The sequence below is a fragment of the Falco punctatus genome (genome assembly GCF_963210335.1).
Source record: "Falco punctatus genome assembly, chromosome: 1".
Lineage (NCBI taxonomy): Eukaryota > Metazoa > Chordata > Aves > Falconiformes > Falconidae > Falco > Falco punctatus.
Window position 1 is genome coordinate 120,764,654 of NC_137580.1, and position 19,843 is coordinate 120,784,496.

At 38.4% G+C, this 19,843-nt stretch overlaps 1 protein-coding gene across 10 annotated transcripts; it reads left to right on the plus strand.

Moving 5' to 3' along the window:
• The first annotated feature begins 21 nt into the window (after nt 1-21).
• On the plus strand, nt 22-19,799 carry LUC7L3 (LUC7 like 3 pre-mRNA splicing factor). 10 transcript variants are annotated; one of them, XM_080394251.1, is made up of 13 exons: nt 22-250; nt 6,910-6,976; nt 7,982-8,021; nt 8,251-8,395; nt 9,574-9,648; nt 9,733-9,837; nt 10,936-11,097; nt 11,563-11,846; nt 12,378-12,538; nt 17,577-17,717; nt 17,823-17,928; nt 18,346-18,411; nt 19,271-19,799. In XM_080394251.1, the coding sequence occupies exons 1-12, from the start codon at nt 152-154 to the stop codon at nt 18,368-18,370; spliced, it is 1,410 nt and encodes a 469-aa protein (XP_080250377.1). In that variant the 5' UTR covers nt 22-151; the 3' UTR covers nt 18,371-18,411; nt 19,271-19,799. The 10 variants fall into 10 exon arrangements, 7 of the variants coding, with proteins under 7 accessions (XP_080250377.1, XP_080250376.1, XP_080250378.1 ...); XR_013929255.1 differs by having other exon boundaries at nt 17,823-18,411; XM_080394250.1 differs by having other exon boundaries at nt 18,346-19,799.
• Nucleotides 19,800-19,843: the final 44 nt, after the last annotated feature.

Here is a 19,843-nt window from a genome sequence, read left to right on the forward strand (position 1 = left end):
GGTTAGGCGGCGCGCGGTGCATTGTGGGCAGGGCGAGGAGCCGCGCCGCCATTTTGTCTCTGTCACTCTCAGCGGCGGCGCGGTCGGTTGGGGAGGCGAGGCGGCGGCGGCGCCGGTGTTTGGCGAGGGGGGATTCGGTCAGGACGACACGATGATATCGGCCGCCCAGCTCCTAGATGAGCTTATGGGCCGGGACAGAAACCTGGCCCCGGATGAGAAGCGCAGCAACGTGCGGTGGGACCATGAGAGCGTGAGTGAAGCGGAGCCGCCTCTCCCCTCCCTCCCGCCTCCGCATCCCCCTCGTAGGGCCGGGGTTTTGTCGTAGCGACACGGGCCGCGGGCCTGCGGCTTCTCCCGGCCCGGGGGCAGGGTAGGGGTGCGGGGCGAGGGGGCTCCCCAGGCCTGGGCGGCAGGTGGGGGCCGTCGGCGCGGGGCTGCGGGGCTCCTACATGGCGGCCGCGGGGCGGGCCGGGCCGTTGCGCGGGAACCTCGCTGGGCCTTGAGAGGAGGAGGAGGAACCGGGAGGGGTGAGGATCCCGCCATAGTCAGGCAGCGTGAAGGGGCTTGCGGCGTTGTTTGGGCAGCTGGGAGGAGAGAGGCCTTGTGTTTGTGTTTCGGCGCAAGGGGGAGAGGTGGGGCTGGCCGTGGCGTGCTCTCGGCGGAGCGTCGGTAAACGGGCGGGGGGGGCGGGCTGGGGGGCCTTAGAGGGTCGGTTGGTGGCTGAGATCTCCCATGGGGAAAAAGAAAAACAAGGTGTTGGTAGCTGTGTGGGTGGAATAGTGGAATTCTGCTCGCCTGAGTAGAAGCCTGTTGGCTTGCAGGAAGGGAGATGGGGCAGATGTTAGTAGTTTGGAAGATAAATGTCTCTGGATCTCTTCCTGAGCGTGGTGTTGGGGAAGGAAACAGGAGGGTACAGGCATCCTCATGTTTAACTGGAGGTTGTAGCACAAGGAAGAACCATAAGATATTTGAAAGTGAGGATTTTATTAAGGAAAGCTTGATCCCTTCCATGTTTACTCAGAGAAATGCCACAGCTCTTGAGGAGGACAAATGTAAACAGTACTATTGTTTAGAAGTACTTACGTATATTTTTTTTAATGTGATGGTTAGTTAATCTTCTGCAATAAATAGCTCGAACAAGGCTTTTAAATAATAGTTATTTTGGAGTGCGGTTTCTCCCCAGGTATGGTTGAGCGTTAACAAATGATGACTTTTAGTGATATCCATCATAGTTGTACTGTAAGTTATTTCACAAGAAATCAGTGGTAGTTACAAAGTTCCTGTAGCTGCTTCTTTGGGAGAGATGAGCACTCTTGCTTCCACCCCCCCACCCCCCATTCATGATACATTTTTGAGTTACTTTAACATACACAATATCCCAGTTACGATAGTTTATTACCTGTGTGATGGGAACTTCTGTGGTTTAAGCTGCAAAAAGCATTTAGCTACTCCTGCCCTTAACGTTTTCTTGGGATGATGTTAAATTGAGAGAAGGGAGGGATGCTTACTTTTGGCTGTTCTAAATTGCATCTTAAATCACAGAGGTGTGAATTTCACGTTTTCAAATGGGAGTTATATCATTTTAAAGATGACAGATTAATATTTTAATTTGTCTTGGAATGCATGAAATAAGGACAGATATCTGTCTTGCCTTAGATGTTGCAAGTGCAAGGAACTCCCCCCACACCCCCTTGAAAAATGCAGTTCTAATAGGTAAGCTGTGCATGTCAGGAGGATACTGTGGGTTCAGGAAGTTTTCATAACCTTCTTACTGTATTTCTAGACTTCTCTTATTAACCAAATTCCATTATTCAAGTAGGTGTTCCATTACATATTTTGTTTTTATTCTGAACTCAAGGAGCTATTCATGTTTGGAAATATGGTTTGAGCCATGGTGGTCCAGGTAGAATAGATAAGGAGATTATTTTGGTTTATTTAAGGTGGGAGAGACTTGGGTTTTTTTTCTTGATTTTGTTTTATTTGTGTGGTTGGTTTTTTCCTTGTTTTCTTTAATCAAGTTCAGATGATTTTCTTCATGTTCAAATGAGCAAATTTTTCAGGGTTAGACTGGAGAGACTGACTATAGGATTTTTTCTCTAAGCTGTTTGGTTTTGTTGCTTCAGAAATGGGGCCTTGTCTCTTCTTCCCAGCCCTCCTTAGACAATTTAGAACAAGGAGAGCTGTGCTGTGTCTAAGAGCAATGGCAAATTTACAGTATTGGGGTCGAGCCTTCAGTCTCGCAAGAATTGCTGCTGTTTACTCTGCTCCTGCTTTTATTATAAAGTTTATAGGGCCATTATTAATTGCAGCCTCTGAAAGGAAAGTTGTCATTGAATCCTGTAGTCAACTGACTAGTTCATTAAAAAAACCCAAACAAACCCCAAACAAAAAAGCCAACCAAAACCCTGCTGTTAAAACATATATTTCAGTTTGACTTCTTGCATCACCTAAAGATGACATGTTTTAAAAGACAGGAGATACAGATAAGGTTCAAATAGTAGCATGCATTCATCTGCCTGACTGCTGTTTTGCTTTTCAGATGGAGTACATGTGCTAATGTTATTTCTTGTAAAATTAGTGATATGTTAACATGTAGTCTTTTCAAGATAAGCATGTTGTACTCATACCAAAGTTTAGGGGTTTGTGTCATTTCATCCATTTTGGATATGGAAGGTTATCAAAACAAGCTTATCTCTATTTATCATCTGTAGAGTGCATCTAGGTGGATATCGAAAACTAAAGGGAAGGTGCAATGAAATACAACATAGGAGTGGAAGTTGAAGATGTGGAAGCAGAGTGTATGATAGCTGAGCATTTATTTGCAGTTCTAATGAAACATGTTGATCATGTATTGTAAAGCTTTTTGCAGAGCTTACGTTCTTACTTAAAACTTTGACATGATTGAAGCCTGTAATCTTAAAAACTGAAATCCCAGTTGCTGTATGTTTTGGTATTGCAGAATGTCCTTAGATGATCAGTTCTAGTTTTGGCATAAAGGCTTTCTGTTTTCTGTGCAGGCGGAAGTTACTAGTATCAATTATTTTAGTCTTTCTGCTTACTGTCATATATGTAGACAAAGTATATTTCTGGAACAGTAACTTCTCTTGATTCACACATTCTTGCTTTAATATGCCACCTATACAAAACAAGTTTTGTGTGGAAACAGTGATTGTGTAAGAGTTCTGAGGCTGTTCTGTAGCAGAAGAAAGCCCAGCATTGACTACTCATGCTTTGTATAAGGCTTTGAGATTGTGATGGGTCCTTCAAGGTAAAAAGTTCCCCAGAAAGTGGGAAGGGTTGCCAAGCTGTTATGGACAAATGACTGTGAGAAGCCATCTCTGATAAGAATGCAGTTTCGCAAAATGTAGGTTCCGTATTTTAAATATGATCTGATGGTATTAGCTATTTATGATGTGTTATACTTTTTTAATGCCAAAGACCTAAATTGGTCTCAGAATCTCGGGACTTAATCCTCCAGGGGATGAGGAGGGGAGGACTTGTTTTGGAAGAATATTAGTAATAGAAGGTTGTCTCTAAACCTGGGGTTTGGGGGAAGGGCTTATGTTTGGTCTTGGGTGGTTGAGCGTTGCTCATAAAATGTCTGATGCCTGTGAACTTAAGTGGTTTCAAAAAACTCATCTATGTGAAGGATTTTTTTATTTTTTTTTTTAGTTTTTAGTGTGTGAACCACAACCTGCTGGACTTTATTCTCAGCCTTTTTACTAGGAATTGTCTGCTTAAAGGAATTTGCTTACATAATTTTTTTTACAGTTACACGGATACTTCTCCATCCGTACGTAATTTTTTGCAGGAGATGACCCTATTAATGTACAAGTATTAATGATACACAGCTGTCAATAGTTTCTCTATAAAGGAAAGCTTTGAATTGGTTCACAAACCTGGAAGAGCTAGCCATTCTTGGCTGTCAGCTTAGTCAAGTCTGAGATGAAGGATACTACTTTTCCAGCTCCAAGAGACTTAAAGAATTAGTGAACTTGAGATGAAGAAGTGGAAAGTTCCAAGTGTCTATCCTATCTGTATTTGGTCTAGTGTCTTCCTGAAATGTGAGACCCTGAAGGCTTTGAGACACAAGCTATGGCTAATCCTGCTGCAGTAGTTGGACAGTAACGTTCCTCTCTGTTATAGACTCTTGGTAGCGGAGTCATCAGAATAATTTGGCAAAAAGGAGTAAGTGCTTGTTACCTGCATAGGTAAATACCCATGCTAAACTGCCTATTGCTCTGTTTCTGCAAATACGGAATGTATTTCCATATTACTTCTGACTTGTGGTAAGTGCAGCTGTCTGATAAGCCATGGATGAGTAACGCCATTTGAAGTATATTGCCTCTGTTTGAGTCCTTTAATGACTCTGTGATGCTTGAGCCATTTCTTGGCCTTTTCTATCCTTGCTCATCATTGATTACTTATGCCACTGACCGATGTACCACATGGTGAAGCTAAGCTGGAATGATACCTTTTGAGATTCTGAAAGATTGTCTACAGTAGTGTTTTTCTGCTGAAGCAAGATCAGTTGAAGAACATAATGAAATAGGTATGAGAGCGGGAGGAAATTGCTGCAGACACACTAGCTGAACGACTGTAAGGTATTTCTCTGCAGGCTGCTTCTCAGGAGAGAATATAAAGTAATTCACTAGGTAGCATAGCATCCAGAGTTAGCTAGGAGAAAATTATGTAGCTTTTCAGTGTGTGTGGGTTTTGGTGTTGTGGCTTAGGGTTTTGGTTTGTGTGTTTTTTTAATATAAAAAATTAATGTATGACACATGTTTAAGTTATGTATTTTAGTATCAGTTACTACTGGTTTTGGCTGTAACCATCAGCTCATAAGAGGATGCTTTTCCTAGCAGTACTGTTTCATAAAATTATTTTAATTATTTCTGGTGTTGGTTGGTTTGGGTTTTTTTGTCTTCAACATACTTTTGCCTCTAATAACTTCTGTTGCTACTTATTTCAAAACTGGTACAGGCCCGTTTGCATAATTTTTGAGCTGATGCAAGATGTTCTACAACTCTTTACAGCATAAGACGATCAGACTGTTACTAGTGTGCTCTCTATGTTTTAGGGAATTATCTAATCCACCCCTGAAGTTTTTTTGGGGAAGTGCCTTTCACTGACCCTGATACATGGGTGGTGAGGATGAGAAAATGGAGGAGTAAGGGAACATGGTGAGAAATTAGATTTCTATTGGCTAGTACAGGAGTTCATCCCAGAAACTGCTTCCTTGAAACAGCTTGGTATTAAAATGAGGGCTACTGCAGGTTTCAGAGAAGAGCAGATTCTGAAACCATATTTTGTCTATTAACTTTCACCTTGCTTCCTGAGAAGAAAAAAATGTTGTGATTTTGTGTGGTGTTTTCTTAACTATTCTTGGGAAGTTGCTTCACATAGGTGCCACAGTGTCCTAACTTGGATCGTGGGAGAAGTATTCAAATTATGTAATAAAAGATTTTTTTTGTTTGTTTTTCGTGTCCGTGGCTTGTTATTAGAAAGCTTGATAGTTTTTCTGTGTAATCTGTACAGCAGTCAGTACAGTTTAAACTTCTGTAGTCACATTTGCAGTCTGGCAGTTATCATGGAAAAATAAATTAGACTGTCTAATTTGGTCAGCTCGTGTCGCAGGCACTTCAGGGTGGTGTTGGTAGGTTTTGGGTCTGTCGTGACACCCCTATTTGTTAAAATACTTCAGAATGTATCTTAGGAAATAATATGTCACAAATCTTTGTCCACAGTATGTGTGAGAGTGTTAGAACTAGGTTGTAATATGCAGTAGTTATTACTAGATTTGCCAAATACTAGAAACTGGTGTAACATAAAAGATGTTAGAAGAATGTCGAGGCTAGTTTTGGATTGACAGTTAAGTTAGTTAATGGCAGTCACATCTAGGGGAAGGTTCTATTGAAGATCTAGGTATTTAAGTTGGCTTATAAAGATAGGAGTGAAAGTATTTCTGATTTTATCTTTTTGGCTGTTCTGATAGATAGACAGGAGATTTTTCTGTGTAATCAATTTAAAGACCTGACCAACTTGACTAGCTGAGTCCATGCTCATGGTTGAGGATGAATAATCTTTTTCACAAAAGCTAGTTTTATCCCAGCGTATGTTAAGTATTTACTAGCTAGACTAACAGGTTGGCTTTCTTCTAACTTCCTGGTGGTATTTTTCTGTCATCAAAAAGAACCTGACTTGCTAATGTAAAAATAGGCTATGTAGAAACAAAACAAACCATTTTTTAGTTGGCAGGAAACCAGGTTACAGTGAACGTCTCTTTGCCAGTTGTTCTTCAAGTAGGATTTTTTTAAAAGCATTGGAATGTGTAGTTATTGTATGTGTTCTTAAGTCTTTTAATTGACATCAGAATCCTTGAGGCAGTACTGTATGTTTGAATGCTGATGGCTCCTGTTCTCCAAGCCAGTGGCACTGAAAAAATGAACGCTGAACACAAGAGTTGTTACAGACAAGCTCAGAGGAATTTGCTTTCCTGCTTCCATAGCAGATATTTTCCCCCCTTGTAGGTTTTCACAGTTAAGGAATTTCACTGTGATTTTTAATAGTCTGATCTGACTTAATTCCTTTGGAAATATCAAATACTGTATTGAATTTACAAATAGATTATGCTTTCCTGTAATCTTACATACTTAGTTGTGAAATTAAGAAATGCTGTTATTGCAATGGAAAGTAAGATTTTTGATGTTTCGTCATTTAGGTGCACCTTGTAGCATTTACTGCTACCAAGTAACACAAAGATAGGGTGTATGTGTGTAAAACTTTCAGAAGTCTTGCAGTGTGTAAAGGGCATTTTTACACTGTATTTTAGAAAATAGAAGCAATTGCCTAAAATGACAAGTTCATGAGGAAAAAAGTGATGCCTATTTCTTTCTTCTCTTCTGTCAGGTTTGTAAATACTACCTTTGTGGCTTTTGCCCAGCTGAATTATTTACGAATACCCGTTCTGATTTAGGTAAGTCTATAAGTCTTGTGATTCTTATTCACTTAAATGTAATTACAATTGAACTTTTGTTTGCAAACTACATTTTTATTGTACAGTGCTCTGTCAAAACACTTTGAAAATAGGCTTTTTTATTTTTAAAGGGTTGCTGGTGACATGTGTTAACACCAATATTTGTTCCAAATCCTATTTCCTCTAAGTGAAAAATTATTAATTTTTTTTTTCTGTAAGCTAAATAATAGGGTATGAGGTGGTTTTTTTCCTCTTGAGGTGTTGGCTTCTAGTCTGGCTTATTCTACCTGGGCAGGGTTCTAACTTACTTCTTTTTGAGTATACATTATTGAGCTTCTTTAGAGACTTATTTACTCTAATAGTTATTACTGAAGGCCATCTCTAAATTACTAGTAGCTTTCAAGTGATGGTATGCAGACAACATGTAGTTTGGAGATGGTGACTAGGAAAACCAGGCTTTTTGCCTCTGTTAATTTCCAAGTCCGTTGAAGAGTTTGATAGACTGGGGAAGGTGGGGAATTTTAACATGACTGCTTTGTGAACTCAGGCCACATACCTCCTAATTTTACTCTGAAGATCAATGTTTTAAGTAGCCAGTTTATTAGAGAATACTGTCTGGAGTTTAGAAAATGCTTGGTGAAATTACCTTTCATATGTAATTTTTCCTTTTTGTGTGGGTTTTTTTTTTTTTAAGACCATAGTTTTTCAGGGTATTACTTTGTGTAGTTTTAGCAATGTAGAACTTGATCTGGAAATTCTGTTTTATATGAAGACTTTATATGTCATTCAGAATCTCCTTTAGTTTTATAATTACTAAACCATATCGGCATTCTTTTTCTTTAATGTGTCTTTCAAACTCCAAGCAAAAGGAAGCAGAAAGGCAAGCATAAAAATCCCTGGGAAGTGTTTGTAGCTCTGTTCTGTTACGGTGCACAAACAAATGGTTTTTGGAATGTGAAACACCATTCAAGAACGTAAGCTTAAACTTTTTGTGTGGTCTTTTAGGTCCTTGTGAAAAAATTCACGATGAAAATCTACGTAAACAGTAAGTATGTTGGCTGATAAGTTAATGCAAATAGTGCTTCTAGTACACTTAAAAATTTTTAAAAGCAAGCCAACCATGAGAAACTTAATTGCTTTTTGATTTAGGTAAACATTTATTTAAATGTATACTAGTCACCTTGAGTAAGAATTTATAACATGGCAGGTTTTGTTATTTGTAGTTCATATATTATGGATTGATGTGAGCTTTCATTTTTAAAATACTTCACCAGGTACGAAAAGAGCTCTCGTTTTATGAAAGTGGGCTATGAAAGAGACTTCTTACGCTATTTACAAAGCTTACTTGCAGAGGTAGAACGCAGGATTCGAAGAGGCCATGCTCGTTTGGCACTGTCACAGAATCAACAGTCTTCTGGGGTGAGTCTGGAAGAATCTTTTTTCCTCTAGATAGCCTCTTCAGGTAAAATACATTGTTTTCCAGAAGGTTTCTGTTAGATAAGTCTCTTCATCTGTTAGCCTGCAGTTTGCATCTAGCCCTAATGGAAAAGGCAGGCAGCTCCACAGTCAGCAAGAATCCCTCTCTGTTCCCTCAGAATCAGTATCTGTTGTTCACCCTGGAAAACTGATCCTGTCAAGTGTTGTCTTTACCCTGTTAACCTCAGTTTACCTTCTCTCGTTTAGTTGCATATTTTTCCTTCCTTCTACTAGTAAGCTGTATCACAGTGATACTACTGAAGTAAGCAGGCACTGGGTCTTTCAGCAGCTGATGGAGCTAAATCCCCCGTCAGCAGCCACACTGGGGCAATAACCTCTTTGTACTCCAGCACCGCCATTGGCAGGTGATGATGGAATTACGGAAGTTTGAGAAATAAATTCTTCTGTGCGACTTCTCTCAGTTTCAGACTGCATACTAGACAGCTGTTAAGAAAAAGCTTAAACTGACCAGGAGAAAAATTTTGCATGTTTACTCCACTCATTTTCTTGTCCTCTGATGGATTTGGAGCAGTGACTGTGACCTGTGCTCTGAGAGTTTCCTGACTGCTAGGAGCCTTGCTCCTTCTTGCTGCTGCAATTAATTGTTCTGTGCAAAGTCCAGTTGCTTCAGAAGGAGCAGTACCCAGTCAAGAGAGCTTACTGGCTGTGGAGTAGAGCAGAGGTTAGAGTGAGGTAGATAAAAGTCTATTCCGGAAGAGAGGACACTAGTAACCAGTACATTCTGGATGAAGTGAGACGTTTTCTTGCGTTTAGGCTCAGAAGTTAAATTTCAGAGCCCACGGAACTTTTAAGTCATATTTGAGTGTCTGCAAAGATACGTAATGGCTGCATGGTAGCTTCAGAGTTTAAATTTAGGACTTTGAATTCAGATGTCTTACCTTTTATGGGCCAGGCCTTGAATGTTTTTGTTGATTTAGGAGGAATTTGTGTGACTAAAACTTGCTTCACTCAGCAAGAGTGGAATAAGCTGTGTTGAGGAGTCTACTCTGTTAGTAGGTTCTAGACATACATTTGTGCATACATACATATATACATATACATATATATATATATATATATGTATATGTATATATATGATATGTGTTTGTATTGTTTGGCAGGGAGCGGGACCTACCGGTAAAAATGAAGAGAAGATTCAGGTGTTAACGGACAAAATTGATGTACTTCTACAACAGGTGAGGATTTTTTACCCCATGTAACAGAGATCTCTTCTGTTACTTGATGAAAAATTATAGTTGAATTTTTCTCTTGTCCTTTAGATTGAAGAACTAGGTTCAGAAGGGAAGGTGGAAGAGGCACAAGGAATGATGAAACTTGTTGAACAGTTAAAGGAAGAGAGAGAATTGCTGAGGTCTACAACTTCAGTAAGTAATGTTTCTAGATCTGTCAGACTTAATTCAAAATTTGGTGCAACAGTACAATTTTAACCTTGTCCTTAACATTGAAGGCATGCAAGTTCTGCACAGAATTTATTAGACAATAACAGGACACTTAAATGAGTTAGTCCAGTGTGTTGATTCAGCGTGCTACCTTGAAAGTGGGTTTCCTGCACACAAATTGGGAAACTATTCACATAGCAGCCCTGGAGGCGAGCTTCCATCTTACTCCAGTTCAGGTCTCAGTTAAACTTTGCCATGTAGCCTCTGCAATATTATTTCACTGAATTACTGATCTGACTGTTACAGAGAGCCTTTGTGTTGGGGCTGTGGCTGGAGACGGGCATCTATCTGAGTTAGAGAGCTACAGAAGCCAAAGTTAATGTGTTAAATAGCAAGTTCCTGTCAATAGAAAGGAGCTTATGTTTAGACATTATATCTCAGCGTTTAATAATGTGCTGAAATGGTGATGCCTGTTTTATTTCTTAAAAGTTCTTAAATGTTGTGGGCTGTAGTGTTTGTGTCCATACTATATGATTCATGAACATTGCACAGCAATCATTATTTGGGTTTGTGTTGAAATTTCAGTATATTTCTCGTATGTCTGTTGAAACTGAATCAATTTGACTTATTATTCTTTTAAATAGAAGCCCAGCATTCCTTTTTGTATTTCTTCATGGGATATTCTAGCCTTTTCATTGCTTGAGACATACTACATGCTTATTCTGCAGCTCCAGGCATTTCAGTTGATGCCAGAAAAATCATTTGTATTTTCTATAATCCTGAGTTTGCAAGGAAGCTGCAGATAAGGCTATATACGTATTAATCCTTTGCAGTGTAGAATAAGGTTTGTTTTATGTGTTTTCTAATAGACTCCTTCACTGTGGCTTATGTGGAATGGGCGTACGTAGCCTATTTTTGTGCTGTTCATCCTGGTAGGTGCAGTGCTCCGAAGACAGAGCATGCAGATAACGGCTTTGAGCTAGTGCTTAGGATTTGATAACAGTAACAGTAAAGTTCTAAATCTCTTCAGTGGCTTCTGGCTGAAACTTTTATTTTGCTTTATCAAATGTTTTTCTTTTGCAGACAATTGAGAGCTTTGCAGCCCAAGAAAAGCAAATGGAAGTTTGTGAAGTTTGTGGAGCCTTTTTAATTGTAGGAGATGCACAGTCCAGGGTAGATGACCACTTGATGGGAAAGCAGCACATGGGTTATGCCAAAATAAAAGCTACTGTAGAAGACTTAAAAGTAAGCATTTCCTTCAGTTACTGAATATTTAAAAATTGCTTGGAGGCTTCCTATGGTAAATAGAAGGCTGCCCAGTGGACTTTCTCAAGCGGGTGAAATACTCCAAAGATGGTATATAGAAATTAAATGGAATTGTACCCTGCACGCTTAGCATTGTGCTTGCACTGACATTCTTTGTTGTGTGTGATTACACTTGATACAAGCAAAGATGTAAATTTGGGTGAGAATTTTTTGTGGCCTTTGTAAAGGACTGTAGTGTGGCCTCTATTCTTGTGAGAATGGCGAGGAAAAAAAGTTCTGCACAACAAAGGATTTCCGTTAAGGGATTTTAGAAAGTGCTTCTATGTAGGCCATCCTTTGTTTGGAAAAACACCTGAAACATCCTCAGAATGTATGAGCTAAGTTACGTTGAGTGATTTATCTGGAGTAATCTTCATATTTCTTTCTGTGAACTTTTTTCTTAAGGAAAAGTTACGAAAAAGAACAGAAGAACCTGACCGTGATGACAGGTTAAAAAAAGAGAAACAAGAACGAGAAGAGAGAGAGAAAGAGAGGGAACGGGAAAGAGAAGAGCGGGAAAGGAAGAGACGACGTGAAGAAGAAGAAAAGGAAAAAGAGAGGGCTCGTGATAGGGAGAGACGTAAAAGGAGCCGTTCACGGAGTAGACATTCAAGCAGAACATCTGACAGAAGATGCAGCCGTTCACGAGATCACAAAAGATCAAGAAGCAGAGAAAGAAGGCGAAGCAGGTGTGTGTGTGTGTGTGTGTGTGTGTATGTACTTTCATGTAACTTTGCAAATTGTAAAAATCTTGTGGGGACTTCATCTGTTAGCCTGGGTCACATCACAGATGTGTTCTTGCCTCTTCAGTGGAGGCATGCTTTACTGGTTCTAAGGATAAGCAAGTTTTTGCTGTGTGTTCACTGTCTTCTCTCAATTTTTGGAAGTAGATGGACACCATTGTGGTGGAAGTGGTCTTGCGAGGGAGCTTTGAGTAGACAAATGCTCCCAGAGAGCAGGATCTTTTTTTTCCTTAAGGTGATCTGTGATTCGTAGTACTGGATGTTTTTAAGCTGTGTGGTTGAATGTTTGAGTAAATGAAGAAGGCAGTGTGAAGCCAGTCTTACGTTCTGAGAAATACTTACATGCAGTGTGCTAAAGCTTGTTTTACATACATGTTTTCTGCAAATAATCAGTGTATTAGAAAGTGCTACTGTTTTAGCTTCTGAGTTGTAAATGTCAGCTGTTATTTTCTATTGAAATTTTCTCTGCATGTTAAGGAGCCGTGACCGAAGAAGAAGCAGAAGTCATGATAGATCAGAAAGAAAACATAGGTCTCGTAGTAGGGACAGAAGACGATCAAAAAGCCGCGATCGGAAATCCTACAAGCACAGAAGCAAAAGCAGAGAGAGAGAACAAGACAGGAAGTCAAAAGAAAAAGGTATGTTTGTGTGAAGGCTGAGTTCGTATCAAGTTCTGAAACTAATCTTTCTTTAAAGTCTCAAAAGCATAGTCTTCCAGTGAGTGACTGAAGGGCCTTCTTAGCATCAAGTCAAATCTAGTTTTATAAGCTGTGTATGTTGCTTTTAACCAATTTGAAGCATTTTGTTCATTCCAGTTACTGTTAATGCACATGTTGTGCATATATACACCCCAGTGACCACCTCTTATGTTACAGTAGTTATTAAAAGCTTACCACTTAACAAATTGTGCGAGGATTTTAATGTATTTTAAGACCTGTTTACTGTTTACCTTTAGAAAAACATAAGCCTGTAATCAGATATTCTTAAGAGTGAGTATTTTCTATTCCTACTGTTAGATATTTCTCTAATTACCCTCTGCTGGTACATGTTCTGTGGGAGATTTGGTAGCTGGTTTTTCACCTGTACCATCTATTACTTCTCTACACTATCATGTTTCCTTTATTTTCCTTTAACAGTGCTTTTAAGTTTTTTGGGTTTGTTTTCTAATCTATGAATACCGTCCAAGATAAATCTTGCAGAATTTCTGAAATGGTCTAAATAACAATTTCATGCCCTCTCGCCAATCTCCTACTCTTCCCACCATCTTTCCCCCTTGTTCTTGTGTTTTGGTTTTGTTGTGGTTTGGTTTTTTGTTGGTTTGTGTTTTGGCTTTTTTTTCCAAATGAAGTGACATTTGCTTTGTTCAGTGTTCAGGTGAGTCTTAAAAGAATGCTGTATTAGTCCTTGGAATGCTTTTGTAGCAGGACATACCGTGTACAACAGCATTGATAGTGACTCACTGCTTCATGAAAGAAGCTTTACCTTTTAAGTAGGAATAAAAAGAGCTACAGAGAGAAAACTACAGATTCACATTCTGTGAAAAGATATTGATTCACTGTTACTGCTAAATTTTCCCCTTCAAAATTCTTTTGAAACTTCTGTACAAATCTAATACTAACTTCTGGCTTAAAGTACTGGCTCTGCTGGGGCATTGACTAAAATGTCCAGTCTGAAACAGTCACCCCGCTTCATTATTCAAGCTGACCATCAGTAATGGATGAAACAATTCGGTTTATGTTTTTAAGGTACTTTTGAGGTTCTCTGGAATGAAAGGTGCTATGTGCATGTTTCTGGATTGCATAGGCCTGTTCACCCTACCCTTACTTTTCCATATTTATCCAGTGGATTAGTTTCCCAGATGTTGGTAATGCTTCATGTCTTTTCCTTGCCTGACTTCCTTGGACTGTTTTGATTTTTCTGGTTTATACTATGGTGCATCTTAAATATTGAGTCTTCTCTCATTTTGCTTTGCCCTTTATAAGCACAAGTGGGTTTTAGCTGCTTTCTCACTGGCAGTGGAACTGATGCATAGTGTTTAAACTCCGATTCAGGATTGTAGCCTGTATCTGTCCATTTGTTACTTTATTCCTACCTCATATAGTGCCTTTTTTGCATACTTACGAAGAGATTTCTGGTACTTAGTCAAGAATGTCCTATTCACTATTCTGTGTCTGTCTATGCATATAAATAATTGTGTTCTTATTTATTCAGATTTGCTCTGTTTTTGAGCTTAACAGCTTTTCAGTTATTTCCTTTATCCTTCCATAAATAGAGGAGCTAGTGAACTTTCTTCAGCATCTCAATATTTTTAGTTTTAACTTGACTGATGTCCTTGCTGGCCGTTTTATTTGCTGCTTGCTGCTTTCTTCCTCCAGAAATGAGAACAGTAAGGTGATGCTATGAGCTGTGATGAAAATTCCACATGGGAATATCAGTTACTCTTTTTGACTATTGAAATGTAACATTTCTAGAAACACACATAGGCCCTAGAGCAGGACTGTAATGCTAAAGAAGTTTGTGTTTTTCTCTTTGTTGGGAAAATCTTAAAAAAGGGGGGGGGGGGGGGGAGAAAAGGAAAAAAAGCAGTAGTATTTAATAAGCAAGCATTGAATTTCTATGATGAAGCTGTAAACACAGTTACATCCTCATGCTTGCAATGTGGCATTGTAGGTAGATAATTGTAGATAGCTTTAGAGGTTCATATACCCCAAACATGTGGCTGGCTACCTGCTCTGCTGTTTGCACAAAAGGAAGCAATGTAGAAGTTAAGACATAACTTACTACATTTGGTGCTCCATTGGGAATATTGGCTTCAGAATCTAAATGTCCACCATTGATCTGCAGTTACAAAAGTAAGCAGCAAAGGCCTGGCTGTAACTACTTGTGGTAGTGCCTTTCATCTTGAAATCTCAAACTGCTTTACAAACATGAATCTTAACAGGGCAAAAAAAGCAAGGCACGGTTGCCTGAGACTTCCCTACTGTTACACATTAGCGTCATACTTAGAAAATTCAGAAGTCCTGGCTTCTTGTTCACTAAAATACTGTGGCATACAACGACCTTTAAGATTGTAAGAAAAAAGTATATGTAAAAATGGAGACAATTTCTGACTCGGGTTTCAGGAACAAGGATACATTTGCTAAAGGAGGGAGCCACCAGCCATAAATTGAGTGTTAGCTTAATGTAAACCAGCAGAACACAACTGCTGTTCAAGTAAATCAACTTCAGAGTAGGTGGAATAAATAGGGTCTTCTTTTGAAGAAAAGGAAAACATCTGTTCTACAAGTACCTTCGTTTTATGAAGGGTTAATACTGGAACATGCCTCCAGACCACTTTTAACTTAGCTTTTTACCTTCCTTAATCTAGATTCATATACTTATATAAAAATAATTGATTTGTGATCATGTTTTCCTGTTAGTGATTAAACCTCAGCAAATACTGTCAGAACATCCAAACCTTCAGTAATACTGGATATTATGCTTGACTGATTTTTGCATTTTCTGAACACAAACCATTCACATTATCTTGGTAAGGGCTCTCACAAAATATATCTCAGTTGCCCACATGAACTCAGTCAAACAAATGTGCATGTGTTGAATCAGGAAGCAAAGTCAATATTATGTGATTATACCTAATAGATCACAGCAGAAATAATATACACAGTTTCAACAGCAAACTAATTGTATATGCTTTTAAAGAAAGAAATCTCACTGATTGAAAATACAGTGGAGGAACTTTACCGCTTGCAGATACTCCAGGAGTTGAAAGAAGCTCAGTTATTGGACTATTTGCTGAATACACTTTATCAGTTCTGCTTGGCAAACTGGAGGTTTGCTATGGTAAACCTATTTTATTCTTAAAAGTTTTTAGAAGAGTTTCATCTTTTGTACCACAGTTTAATAGTAGCTTTTTAACCTTAAACAAAATTATCCTTCCTGACCAAATTCAAGAAACAAACAAGACAGAACAAAACCCTGCACACTGCACATCCGTAGGGCTATTAAGATCTACCATATCTACATAGGACAGAAGATAAGATTATTGGACTGACTACTAGTCCTCTGCGGGGAAACAAGACTACTATTCCTCAGTGGATCTACGTGTGCATCGGAGATACCTATAAGACACAAAAAGAAGACTTTTTAACAAGGTTAGTTAGAGTGCAATCTACCTGCGGAGTTGCAAAACCGAGGGCAGACAGATACAAAATTATTAGTTCTTCAGTTAGCTTTTTGACGTTGCTGCGTGCTTTCTCCAAGCACCGTGCACTGGATGTGCTGCTTCAGGTGAAACCTCAGTAGTAGTGCTCATTAGGCAGTTGCCTTAATTTCTGTGTGGGGGTTTTACCCCTGCCTTTTGGTGGTCTGTTTTAAAGCAAAGAGGTTGGGATATTGCTTCTCTTTTAAAGCTTAATTTCTGCTTTGTCTTCTGGAATATAAAAGTGTGTTACGCCAGTCTAGGTGATAACATTATTTAAAGTAGCTTTTTTCAGTGTGTTCGATCTGTGTGCTCCTGTGTTGGGGATGTGTATATATATATTTATATTATTTATTTTAATTGCCCGGATAGCAGGGAATAATCAGAAAAAAAGAGCATGAATGTTGTTCTGTATGATGACATCAGAGAGGTTGGTTTTTTGGATTTTTTTTTTTATTTTTTCTTTCCAAAGTGTCTTTACTGATCAAAGGTTGAATATTATGGTGTGTAATAATACAGAAGTAATTGGTAGTTTTATTAAATTTGCAAATACTGAATTTACGGATGAGGCACGCAGCTCTTATACTGAATGTTTTTCTTCCCATGGAAATATTTTTACTTCTGGCTTCCTTCCTTCCTTTGAAGATTATTGAGGAAAAGATGAGTTTTCCAGCAGTGTAGCAAACTCATCAGTCAGCTTTCCAATTCATGATGAAATTGTGGGGTCCTTCCCATTTTCCTTTTCCTTTTCCTTTGGAAAATAGTGCTTTTTATAAAGCTTCCAAACTGTGTCCCCAAGCTGTTTTAATAAGTGGATTATAAATGGCTGCGGTTTGTATAAAATTGGGAAATAATAATGCTGACAAGTGTGCAGCTTCTGTGACAGACTGCATTTTGATTGTCACTGATCCCCGCCTTCAGAGCTAGCAGTGCTTAATACTGTTTGTTTCCCCAAGTATTTGGTTGTTTGGGGTTGCTGTTTTTTTAAATTGGCAAGTATTGATTGATTTGATAATGCGCTAATGCGTTATCCCATCACTCTTTTCTGATTCTGTTTTCAAGAACCATATTTAATGAGAATTGTAAACCAAAGGCGGCCATACAACTCATAAACTTGGGGACAAAAAGAGTCCCATGATAAGTAAGGAAGCCATGCACCATAATTACACACTCACCTAACTTCTTGACTGCCTCTTTACCCCCAACTTGTATATGTCAACAGTTGACAGCAGAGTTACTGCCTCTGTTAGGAGGTCTGTCCTTTCTCTTTTCCCCACCCTCTACTGTCCCCTTTTACCTTTTTTTTGGTACCCTCTCCATTCCAGCATGGTAGTCTGAAGCCTATTTCTGTAATTTCTTGAGTATTACTGTTACTGCTATAGAAAGTAATTGTCCCATTTTGTATGCAATATATATCTCACATGTGCAATGTTTGTTTTTACTTTGAAATCCATGGTCAATGTCTTCTTTCATGGCAGAAAAGAGGGGATCTGATGATAAAAAAAGTAGTATGAAGTCCAGTAGTCGAGAAAAACAGAGTGAAGACACAAATACAGACTCGAAGGAGAGTGATACTAAGAATGAGGTCAATGGGACCAGTGAAGACATTAAATCTGAAGGTGACACTCAGTCCAATTAAAACTGATCTGATATGACCTCAGATCAGACAGAGGTAAGTGCATTATTTCAAACTTTGATTAGGGCTTTTTGTTACTGTTTAACAGTGCAGCGTAAGTATGCACAGATGAAGATGGAACTAAGCCAAGTAAGAAGACATACTAAAGCACCTTCTGAAGGAAAAGACAGTGTAGTCCTGCAAAACATTTTGAGGTACATTGTTTTGTCTCAGCTATTTTGTAGCAGACTCGTGCCCCCATTAGTGTGCCTCTTTGGGACATATTTGTAATATAGTCACAATAGAAAAATTAATTATCCTTTTTTATTTTTAGGGATTTTGTTATCGTTTTTTTTTAAAAAAAGTTGAACTGTTTTTGTATTTAAGTCCATATTGTGTTGGTACATCAGCAGAAACTTTTGCTTTAATACTTAATATTTGAGGCACATGTTGGACTACTTTGTTTTCATATAAACTGCTAGTATTTCTTTGTCAAGGATGTTTCTAGTTTTTTTGCTTTATTGCCTTGCATTCTAATGCAGTTTGTTCTGTAACTCGAGAGCCAGTAGCATTGGATTGATGGAAGTGTAGGGTTTATGAATTATTGCAGCTGACTACCATACCTCACACAGCGTTGGTGTTGTGAGCGGCCCATGAAAAGCCAAATTAAAAATCAAGGATTCAGTCAAACTAAGCAGGTACTCATGCCAGGTACTCCTTTCTCTACCCACATCCATGTTTGAATGCTGTTGCCTGTAATCTTTAAGCTTACTGTTGTGTTTTGATTTTCAAGATAGTGAAAAGGACTTTTTGTGTATTGTGTGAATACTGTTAAATCTGATGTTAACAGAATGGAATTTTCTTTCAACTGTATGTAGGGATGCAGTGCTGCCCAGAATTAGATATCTTTAAAGAGTTTAAAATGCAATAAACACTACATAATAATCGCCTTGTTACTTTCAATGCAATTCAAGTCTTTAAGAGGTATGTGTTTAATATTTCCTACTGTGTAGGAGAATTTGCAATCAGCCATAGTACAGAGAAGTGGAATGGCTGATAACAGACTTCTAAGGCAAATGTAAATACAGAGACAGATGCCACCAAATGATTACAATGTTCATGGCAAGAATGTATGCTGAGAATACCATTTGTTGGAAATGAAACAGCTAAACAATGGGAAATACAAATGCTGTATTAAAAGGAAAACTTGGAAGTTTTTTCCCCACTCTTGACATAGCTTTCTTACTCTTACAGAAGGTCTTTAGTTGTATTCCTGAAATAAGGAACTAACAATGGAGAGTACAGCTGATAAATGAGCTTCTTGCAACATAATTTGTTACTGTAGTTTCGTTATTTATGCTAGGAACTCTTAAGCACTTAATGTTGATCATTAAATTATTCATGCTATGTTATTGCTTCTAAAGTCAGTCATGTTCAATGTTGACATTTTTGTAGAGTTAAGATGACAGCTAACAACTGGGCCAATATGTAAGAATGGTAAACTAAATGCTCTTAATGCTGTCTAATTGTCTGTTTTCCCAAAATTTTGCATTATAGGACTGCTACATGAAGAACCTGCGAAGACAGTGGAAGACAGCTTAAACTGAAGATCTGCATTAAAATGAGGTGAAAGAAAGCTGTAGTGGCGTAGAAAAATATAAAGTTGAGTTAGAATTTTTTTTTTAAATAAAATTTAATTCAGGACTGGTGTTTCCTCCCAGAGTTCAGAAAGATGTGTTGATAATAGCACATATGCTACTGAGAATATAAGTCCTGTATCCTTTTTTTCTTTAAGACTTTTTAAGATAAGAAACCAACATAACCTGAACACATGGCTTGCTCAGTGTTTAATTGCAAGTTTTCATTCTTGGACTTTAAAACACAAGAATAAATGTTTAGTATTTGTGTGAATCGAACTAAAATGAATCCCATTTTTACAACTAAGCTATTCCTAGCTTCTTGATATACAAGAAATGGAAATAAAGTATCTTTGAATTTCTGTTACAAATTTGATTGTCTCTGTCATTGAACGTTTAATATTAAATAAGTTTCTTTCCTAATAAATTTACTCATGTCTTCAAGCTTAGTCCATTAATTTGGATGCTTAGTTATTCTGTGGTGTTTGTGGGT

Bases quoted from the DNA above. Each gene is read 5' to 3' on its own strand.
- LUC7L3 (XM_080394248.1), top strand. From the start codon at position 152: ATGATATCGGCCGCCCAGCTCCTAGATGAGCTTATGGGCCGGGACAGA. The intron at 8,396-9,573 runs GTGAGTCTGGAA...ATTGTTTGGCAG, and splicing joins AGAATCAACAGTCTTCTGGG to GGAGCGGGACCTACCGGTAA. The intron at 11,847-12,377 runs GTGTGTGTGTGT...CTGCATGTTAAG, and splicing joins AGAGAAAGAAGGCGAAGCAG to GAGCCGTGACCGAAGAAGAA.